The sequence below is a fragment of the Microtus ochrogaster genome, unplaced genomic scaffold (assembly GCF_000317375.1).
Source record: "Microtus ochrogaster isolate Prairie Vole_2 unplaced genomic scaffold, MicOch1.0 UNK134, whole genome shotgun sequence".
NCBI classification, from domain to species: Eukaryota; Metazoa; Chordata; class Mammalia; order Rodentia; family Cricetidae; genus Microtus; species Microtus ochrogaster.
The window spans coordinates 538,477-548,671 of NW_004949232.1; the positions used below are offsets into that span (position 1 = coordinate 538,477).

The following is a 10,195-nucleotide window of genomic DNA, read 5'->3' on the forward strand; positions in this document are numbered from 1 at the left end:
GCAGGACATCTGATGTGTGACCCCTTTGAAAGGGCCCTTTAACCCCCAAAGGGAGTTGTGACCCACAGGCTGAGGATCCCTAGGGGCTCCTTGACCACCACATTCTTCCCTGCTCCAAGGATTTCTGAGATCTCCCGTGTCTTGAGGTCTGGAACCTTGATGGAATCTGGTGGGGTACTCACCAAAGAAAACTGCCCAGACATGGATTCAGGTTGATAGAAACTCTTTATTAGCTGGTCAGCAACTGTACCGGGTAATTGGATTCCCAGTGTAGTGCCGAGGTTTTCTCAGATACAGATTTTAAGCACAAAAACCATGCTTTGGGTCAACATATTTCTGTTAACAAGAACAGTTAGCCAGAAGAAGAAAAAGCCAAAAAGCAAGGTTAGTACATTCAGAGATTTTCCCTTAACTGTGGACGTGGATAGATTAGACCACTGTTTTCATTTTGGCAGGTAGTACTATCTGAATGCTGAGTTTTACAGCCGGAATGGCACTTCCATCATGGAATCAGTTGTTCTAAGGTCTGGGGCCCTGGTGATTTCTACTAAACAACTGGTCCTCAGTTTCCATTTACTATGATTAGTTGTTAGAGGTTTCTTTTAGTGATACCTGAGATATTTGATTATTGCCAGTTATATATGCAAGAGCAAAAACTTCACACTTCCACTAAGGAGATCTGGTTATCCTCTTTCCTATGCTTGGGATGGGTCCATAACCACATTCTTTACCAGATCTCAACTTCCATGTTAAGAGCAAATCCCATTAGGGAGCATAAGAGAAACAGTACACAGTGATAAGAAAGGGCCCAAGTAACTGCACAGAGTGAAAGACCCTGAAATGTTGTGTCTGTAGCGTCCTGATTCATCTGGTGGAGGCTCATGGAAAGGGAGAATGGTGGCACCAGATAAACTCTCACAGCTTCTCTGGAGCATCTTCAACCTACTGCAAGGAAACACATCTATTGAAGGGTCCAAGGAAAGCCTGGGTCAGTTCTCCTGGGTGCCCTGTACCAGTCATCACCACCCCACAGCCATCCTCACTGAGGGTCATTCAGTTCCCTCCTCTCCATCACCCCTGGGCTCTCCATCCTGGATCCCCTACTGTCTTCCTCCTTCTTTCCCTTGTCCCAGAGTCCCAGACCCTCCTGCAGACCTGGAGATGAGAATAAAGTGGTGATGACTAGCTCTGCTTCCTGACTCAGGGCATGATGGGAGGGGCTGGAAGAACAGGAAGGAGCCCTATCCAAAGAGGGCCCTGGATTCTGGTTTTCCAGACATCATTTCCCTTTTTTTCTAAAACTCTCAAAATCTGACAGTGGCATTACAGCTATGGGTGTGACTGTCCCTGCCTCACCTTGTCTATCTGAGCAGCTCAGATGGAAGCAGTAGACTGCAGCAGCATCTCAGTTCACTGGCCTCCAGTGGAGACACTGCTACAGGGGTTCTAGAGGCTGCCGCTGCGTGATTCACTTCTATTTTATGTGTATGAGTGTGAACCTGCACATTTGTAAGTGCACTGTGTGAATGCCTGGGGTCTGTGAAGAAGAACGGGCTGGATCCCCTGGACCTGGAGCTGTATGGTTGTGATTGCCCTGTGGGTACTGGAAACAGAACCTGTGTCTGATGCATGAGCAGCAGGTGTTCTTGTCACTGAGCCATTTCTTCATTTATATCTTTTTAATTTTATCTATGGGGTGGAATCCTCTTCCTTCTACACATTGAGTGGGACTACCATGTTCTTCTGTGTTCCTGCCTCCACACCTGCATCATGGGACCCTCCTGATTGGGAGCCTGCTCTGAACATAACACCTGCTGTGTTCCCTACTCATTTCTCACTGCTCTGTGACATGATTTCTGTCCTGTCAAGGCTGAGGATGCACAAGCTATTGCTAGCAGGTGACATCAACTCCAGATCTCCTGCCTCCTTTCTCAGTAAGATCCTAGAGTTGAGGGACAAGAGCAAGATCCCAGGAATTCACTCTTGCTTTCCCACTTCTCCATCATCTGTCCCTTACATCAGTAGTGTGCTCGGTACCTGTTATTGCAAATATTGTAGGAGAAATAGGAGAAAGCTCATGAGAATTATCAGCAGGACGGAGATGTTGGACTTGATGGCCATAGACGAAGGCTGGACCACATCTGGAGCAGCAGCTGGTGAGGCTGAAGTGGAAACACAGTTGAGTCTTTGTCCAGATCTCAAATCTAAGGAAATCTCACTTTAGCTTCTGGGTTCTCAGGTCATTCAACATCACACAGCATTTCACCCCCTGCTCCTATGGTTATGCAACCATTGTTTGGGTGGGTTCTAGGTAGGAAGGGAGAGGGCATATTCCCAGACCTCAAATGACTCATGGAACTATGGTAGGGGAAGTAGGGTAATGAGGCCTCAATCTTTGCTACTGTCAGGAGAGGAGCTACCTGTAAAGATGGTGTCAGGAAAGAAGAAAGATCAGGGGAGATGAAAAGCAACAGTGAGTCTAGAATGGGGAAAAAGAGACAAAACACAAGGATGCTTGCAGTGGGACAATGGTCTGTACCCTGTCGACTGTATTTTAATAAAACTCTGATTGGCCAGTAGCCGGGCAGGAAGAATAGGTAGGACAACGAGAACAGGAGAATTCTGGGAAGAGGAAAGATTCAATCTGCAGTCATCACTCAGCTGCAGAGGAAGCAGGATGAGAGGGCCTGTCTGGTATGAGGTACCGAAACGTGTGGCTAGCGCAGACAAGAATAATGGGTTAGTGTCTGATATAAGAAAGAGTTAACAAGAAGCCTGAGTTAATAGGCCAACCAGTTTATAATTAATGCAGACCTCTGTGTGTTTCTTTGGGAATGAATGACTGCCAGACTGGGTAGGACAGAAAATTTAGTCAACAGATGCTCAGACTGACAGTGAGAACCACAGTGAGTGAAGAACTGATGAGACAGAGAAGGGGAGAAAGGAAATGAATGACGGAAAAAATGACCATAAACCCAAGAACTCATGTTGACGAGATTATTACACACACACACACACACACACACACACACACACACACAAAATCCCTCATCTCCAGAAAGTTTCCTCCCCTTCTTCCCAGTTACCTCTAGACTCCAGCTTTTCTTCCCAGTGTGACTTGAACTCCTCAAGCCAGGACCTACAGTCCCCCTGTAATGTCATGTATAAGAATTCTGTTAAATACTTGTTTTCTTTCAACATTGCTTCCATCCAGCTGGATCCAGGATCAACTTCAATCCACTTTTTAGTGTTTAAGTCAAGGTGCAACATTTTCTGTCCGTTGAGGTCAATGTCACAGGATTCTTTGCCACGTTCACCTCCTTCACTCCTACAACATATTGTGGCCTGCAGAGTGAAGGGCTCTGTGCCCATTGGAGAGATTAGCCTATGCCTTGATGAATCCTGTCCCTTCCCTTCCCATCCTCTGACCTTGTCCTACCCTTCACATATTAGCCTTGCTCCTGGAACTTTTAGGGACAACCAGTGATTCATTTTTTTTTTCTCTATGAAAATAATGAATGTTCCTAACCTGTCACAAATCCTGTTCTTTCCTTCAGGAGCCATATGATTGTTCTTTTATTTAACCCATAAAGTGGGAATTGTATCTAGGGCAAGCACATTATCACTGAGCTAATCCTCAGCCTTGTGTGGTCATTTGAAACTCACCTCTCATTGCATTATTCTCCAGGTTCATCTGAATGCTCTGATCTTTGAACAGGTCAGCTACATCTTTCAGAGTGCCAACCTGTGCCTCCCAGGGCTTTGTAGCATCCAGTCTGTTCCCCAGAAGACCAACAGCATGGCAGTTGTTGTTACTGTCACAGGAAATAAAAGGCTCTTCATTCAGTTGGCCTTGGACTTTGCGCCACCATGGTCCAGACCCTGTCTTGTTAACAGAGAAGCTGTAGCAAAGAGAAGCAGCATCTGTGAAAGAAACATGCAGTGAGGTTAGGGATGCAGATCAGGGGCTCAGAGACAGTCTCTGCCTGTGGAACAAACATGTCTTTAAAAAACAAAGAGAGAAATAAGTAAATAAAATTAAATCCCAAATTGCATTTGCACTGTGCTAAAAATTTTATCTATTTTTTCTTGTTTGAAGACACAGGTATAAGTGTGGCCACCCTGCTCTCTACCAGGATAATTCTCTTCTGTGTTATCACATGATCTTGCTAAGGGTGGGTCCTGTCAGTTATGACAGGAAAATTCAGGATGTCTTCTCAGGATCTGTTCATCCTGGAGAATCTCCAGAAGCTGCTCATGTAGACCGTGTGGAGACAGGATGGTGCGTGAGGCTGTGGGGCAGAATGGAGCAGGGTGAGGATGGAACAGAAGTTGCATGGACACCGTTTTTACTCATCTGTTCTCTCAGATCATAGACTTGAATATCTTTGCTGGTTAGATTCTACTGCCAGTTTGATCCAGCCTAGACTCACCTAGGAAGGGAGTGTGTATTGAGGGACTGTTTTGAATGTTAATGATGTAGAAATGCCCAACCACTGTGGGCGTTACCATTCCCTGGGCAGGTGGTCTCTAGCTGGATAAGAAATCTAGCTATGCAGGAGCTAGAGAATCAGATAGTAAGCAGCATCCTTCATAGGTCCTGCTGTGCCTGTCTGGCTGTGAAGTGAGTTCCTTGGTCCTAGATAATGCTGTGTGGAATAGCACATGGGCCAGCCTCTGAGTACCTGCCCTGACCTCCCTCAGTGACAGACTATGGCTTAGAAGTAGGGGTCAAATAAATCAGTTTCTCCCTTATGTTGCTTTGGTTGAGTGTTTATCACAGCAACATAATAAAACCAGAACAACACACTCCAGATCCCCTGGACATACTGCAATGCTCCAGGGAAGGCTTCCTGGAACTGGTCAGCAGCTAGCCCACACTATACTATAAAGAAAATCCAGGCTGGTTAAATCTGGCCACAGAAGAGTGGGATCAAAAATCTCAGAGAAGTGCATGTGCCAGAGTGGATGGAACAGCAAACATTTCCAGGGGAAGTGTGCAGAGTCCATGCTGTCTGTGGATGCTGGAGCATCCCTGTTGAGAAGCACAGTGAGGACCAGGGAGAAGGGCACCAGCACTGCTGGAAACTCAGAGATGGTGATGATGACTCAAGGCTAGGGTGGGGTTAGGAATGGTATTCCTGAAACCTAATAACATGGTACAAAATAATCCATTAGGTGGAGTGGTCAGAGCAGTAACAACAAGGACAGTGGTCCATAGATGAGTTAGGGGGACCCACCTTGAAGCCAAACTGCTTAAGTGGGTCATGGCTCACAGAACAGAAAAATCCTAAATATAGATAGTTGCTTAGCCAACCCAGATGTGGCTGAATTTTAATAACTAAAGATTAAACAGATGATTAAGAAGCTGAAAGCTGCTGTCCCATGAAAACCCCAACTCTCGTGCCCATTGTTTAAACTGAACCACTGGGGCTAGAGAGGTGGTGCAGTGGTTAAGAACACTTTTTGCTCTAGTAGAGGATCCAGGTTTGATTCTCAACAGCCACACGTGGCAATTCACCACTGCCAGCAACTCCAGTTTCAGAGGACCCATTGTCCCCTTTTAGCCTCTAAGGGCACCAGGTACCTATGTGATGTACATACATACTTGAAGTCAAAATATAAATCTGTAAGAAAATTTAACCCAGACCACCTCAAAGACAGACCCAGATTGCCTTCCTACGGGGACAGATCAGGTTCCAGCAAGAGTGACCTTTCAGCCTGGACGCAAGTGCAGTCATTTTTTCTCCATTGCCACTCAGGTATCAACCCTGAGAGGCTACTGTGAATGTCTAATGTGCTTATTTGAACGATTCTGTCCTCTATAGAATAGGGTGTTTAATACTCATTCCCCAGTTGGTGGCAGCTGTTTGGATAGGAGGTAAGCCTTGCTAAATGAGGCATTTTAGTTGCTGGTGGTGTGGCTTTGAAACCCATTGCCATTTCTTCATTTCTGGACCTTGCTTGAGGTTTAAGATGTAGGCTCTCAGCTGTGCATGGTGTCAAATGCCTCTTTTCCCAGCACTTAACAGGCAGGAGAAGGTTGATCTTTATTAGTCTGAGGCCACCCTGTTCTACATAGCGAATTCTAGGACAGTTGGAATTATAATGTGAGACCCTGTCAAAAAGCCAAACCAAACCGTATCAAACCAAACCAAACTAAAAATATGTGAGTTCTCAGCTCGCTGCTCCAGCTCCCATGCATGTCTGCTGTCATGCTTCTCTGCTGTGAATGATGAACTCTTGTCCTCTGAAAATGTAAGGCTCCTTAAACCCTTCCTTCTGTGTCCTTCGTGGTCATGATCTTTTATTATAGCAATAGAAAAGTGACTAATACAGCTATCTGGTCATAATGATGTCTTTGCAGGTCAGATGGTCTCTGTTATACCTACTTATTTCTTTTCCTCTGGCTTGAAAGCAGCCAGAGACAATACATCCACAGAGAGCAATGTTGTGGGATAATCATTTTGTACACTATGAAGATGTGCTGTTGCCAAGGTGCCTTCTTGTTGGTTTATTGAAAAGCTAAACTTCCATTAGCCAAGCAGGAGGTATAGGTGGGACAGCTAGACATAGAGGACTCTGGGAAGAAGAAAGGCAGGGTCTCAAGAAGACGCCAGGACTCAGAGGAAGCAACACGGGCAGTACAAAGCAAAGGCAAAGCCACGAGGCAGAAAGTAAGTTAATAGAAGTGGGTTGATTTAAGTTGTAAGAGCTAGTTAGGACAAACCTAAGCTATCGGCCAAGCTTTCATGAGTAACAAGAAATCTCAGGGTGGTTATTTAGGACTCTGGCAGGTGGGACAGAAAAACCAACTACAGAGCATGATTGGACCCGCCCATAAGGACCTATGGCCCAGGACCCAGGGTTGTCTTAGGCTAACTGATGTTAGAATACCCAGCTCAGTCCCTAGGCAGCACCATTTCCAGGTAGGGAGTGCTGAACTCCATGAGAGCAGAACAATTGACCATAACAAGCAAAAAAGGCAACATGGGTACGTTTCTCTCTCTCTGATCTTGATTATAAACGTGATGGCCTAAGTTCTTACTTATTTTCTTTCATAGTGAAGTATAGCGTGGAATTCGATGCCAAACAAAGCCTTTCTCTTCCAAGTTGCTTTTGGTCATGGTGTTTTGTCACAGCAACAGAAATGAAACCAGGCAGAAACTGGTCCCAGAGAAGTGGGCTAGTTCTGTAACAACCTGAATGTGGTGCTTTGGGGAGAAATGGGGGTGGGAGTCTTTGGAATTTTGGGCTGGAAACTTACAGAACATTCTTTCAGAGTTTAATGGGCCATTCTCATGGACCCTTGGAAAATAAGAATTCTGACATTAATGTGGACAATGGACGGCCAGTTCCAGAGGTTTCTGGTGGGGGCAAGGACTTTGCTAAGAATCGGTGTGGGGCTATTACTGTGGTGTTTGGGCTAAGAATGCTGCTGCCCGATCAGGCAAGGGTTGAAGAATCATCTGTGATTGATAAGAGATCAGCACCACTGAGGGACAATAGATGTGGAGAACAAGGAGCTTTGTGTACACAGACAAATAAGCACTGGAGAAGCCTGGAAAGTTTAACACACAGCTTACATGTTCAATGGAATGAGGTGCGGAACTGCTCCTCCTGGAACTTTAGGAATGACGTCATTTTGCGACCTGGCTGATCCTTTGGTGTCTGATGAGACAGGCTCCCAGAATCTATGTTTTACTTAACTTATTCAGGAACTTTCCTCCTAAATCTTGAGCATGCTTTTAGATTATAAAACCTGCTTTTAAGAATGATGCCCCTTGTGCTTTACAACAGCCCTAGTGACTTCTGTGTCACCTAAGGGCCTTTAAACTCCGAAAGAATGTTCAGTAAGTTTCCAGTCGACAGTACCTGTCCCTGTGAAAGAAGCCAAATGTACTTTGTACAAAATCTCAGTGTAAACATGTCTTAAATTATGCACTTGAGGATGAGTTAATTGTTATCTTAATACTTTTATTTTAAAAAATTGAGTTGTGCTTAAATATGGCTAAAATTAAATATGGCTAAAATGATATGGGCCAGACTCTAGAAGTCCCGGTCCAGCACCAATTACAATAAAATAGGATTTAGCTGAGGTTATTCTTGGCTCTTCCTGGATCATTTTTAGCCTGTCTGCTGGAAAGCCTGCAGGGGAATCACCACAAATAGGAAAGCATTTCCCTGGCTCAGCACATGGGAATCTGGATCAGGAGGGCCAGCCGAACTTGTAGGGGATGAGGACCATAGTTCACAGAAAGCACAAAGCCTGGGTAACAGGAGAAGGTCTGCTGACTTCCTAGAGATATGGCTCGGTGAGCCCTTCACATCCCGTCACAGCACTCTGTTTATTGATTTCTGTCTGCCTCCCATTTCCTCTCCCTCCCACTCTGCAGTAACTAAGCTCTGTTACTCTTTGGCTCCTCTACAAGTCCTGGGACTTAGTTGGGTGTGATGGAGAACAAGCCTGGGCGCTCAGAAGGAGCCCGCAGAAATGGAGGGTGGCTGAAAAGGGCAAGGAGCAGTTCATCAGGGAAGACCAGCTCTCTTAGTCACTGTGGCTCCACGTCTGCACCTCTTCTACCCCCATAGCCCAGTCCGATCCCAGGAACTCACCTGAATGGAGAGGTGTACACTGACAGCCGGGCGGGACCGGGAGGAACAGATGCAATGTCAGAGCAAAAGGAATGAGCTTTGTGGCTGCAAACCACATCATGGATCTTTATTCCATTCCTGGCTGATAGTAACCATGGTTTGAGCTTTTGAGAGAGAGGAGAGGAAGCCTAAGTAATCCGGACAGATGACTGCAGATTTCTACGGAAACCGCTTCTTTGCGCAACGGATGGTTCTTTTCAGCAGCAAACGGAGGTGGTGACTATGAACATTATCACAGGTCCACAGGTCCTTCCAGGCTTCCAGAACTTACCAGCCCGTGCTCTGGAAAATCACGAGCAGAAATAGGAGTGGAAGAATAAAACCGGTGCCGCAGCTGAGGTCACTTATAGCATGAGAGTGAATCAGGTGAGGACACACTGGTTGTCTCCTGTCTGGCGGAGGGCGGAGTTACTGTTTTCCTCCTCTGTTGCCAAGGCCTTCCCCCCACCCCTGACTCCTTGCCCAAACCTGCATATTCACGCTCAGAAGGAAGACAAGTACGACTTATTTATTTCTATTTTTAAAAGTGCCTAGGTTTCCCAGATACTGGTCTCTCTGAAATCGGCAACGGTACAGACAGTTACCCTACTGTAAGCACCGCTCTGCACTTCTGGTAACTCCGAAGTCTAAGACCTTCAGGAAGTGTGTGTGGAGTGCAGAGGTTTCCTTGCGCACCATTCCTCAGATCCCTAGGCTGAGAACCTGCCAACTATGGCAGGCTGCCTGCCAGCGGCCCCAGGGATCCGCTTATCTCCCTTCTCCAGCACTCACTTCCAAGTGCACAGCACCTACCTGGTGGCTTATAATTTAACTTAAATTTTGGAATGTGAGTTCTGGAAACCAAGCTCACTCAGGTCCTCATGTTTGCAAGGCAAACACTTCAATAACTAAACTGTCTGCACCCCAGCCTAGAGTGTCTTCTTAAGATTTCCTCCTCAGTGATTTTTACAACTATAGCGTCCTTCCAGCTATTCATGCATCCACCCAGCTAACAGTTCAACGCCTGTTAAACAACCTCAAGTGAGTGTTTGAGTGTGGTGTTGAGTGGGAATAAAATGATCACACCTATGTATGGAATCTGAGAAGTTTCAGGGTTTGGTGGGCAGCCTTGTTGTATGATTTTTCTCATCACCATTCAGGGATTTTCAATTCTTCCAAGTAGCCATGGATAGGAGAGTACTGCAGTTCTAATTAGCCTAAACTGGCTCGTATGATGTCTCGGAATATGAGACTAATTACTAAGTCACTTGCATAAATGAAACCCAGAAGGTCACTTGCATAATTTCCTTAACCCCATTCATTCCAGCAGGAAAGTTTCACCCTTTGATACGTGAGGATTGAGCAGGGAAAAATTTTAAAATGCTACATGCATTTTAACTGCTTAAATTTCTGAAAGCCATGCCTGTAGCCCATACTCATTAAAATCATCTCTAGGGCTGAGTCCATGACCATCTGGAGGCTGGTGTGAGTCTGGCAGCCAGAGGAAAGACAGGAGTGCCCAGGTCCACCCTGCTCTCAGCGGGCTCTCAGGCTCTCATTC

General features: G+C 45.8%; 1 protein-coding gene across 1 annotated transcript in view; it reads right to left on the reverse strand.

Moving 5' to 3' along the window:
• Positions 1–8,713, reverse strand: part of LOC106144465 (UL16-binding protein 6-like) — a 54,655-nt gene extending 45,942 nt beyond the window's left edge. The window contains exons 1-2 of the mRNA XM_013355469.1: positions 8,617–8,713; positions 3,667–3,924 (exon numbers count right to left, since the gene is read on the reverse strand). Coding sequence (XP_013210923.1) covers positions 3,667–3,924; positions 8,617–8,713 — 355 coding nt within the window. The remainder of the gene's footprint in view (positions 1–3,666; positions 3,925–8,616) is intronic.
• Between the last annotated feature and the right edge of the window lie 1,482 nt (positions 8,714–10,195).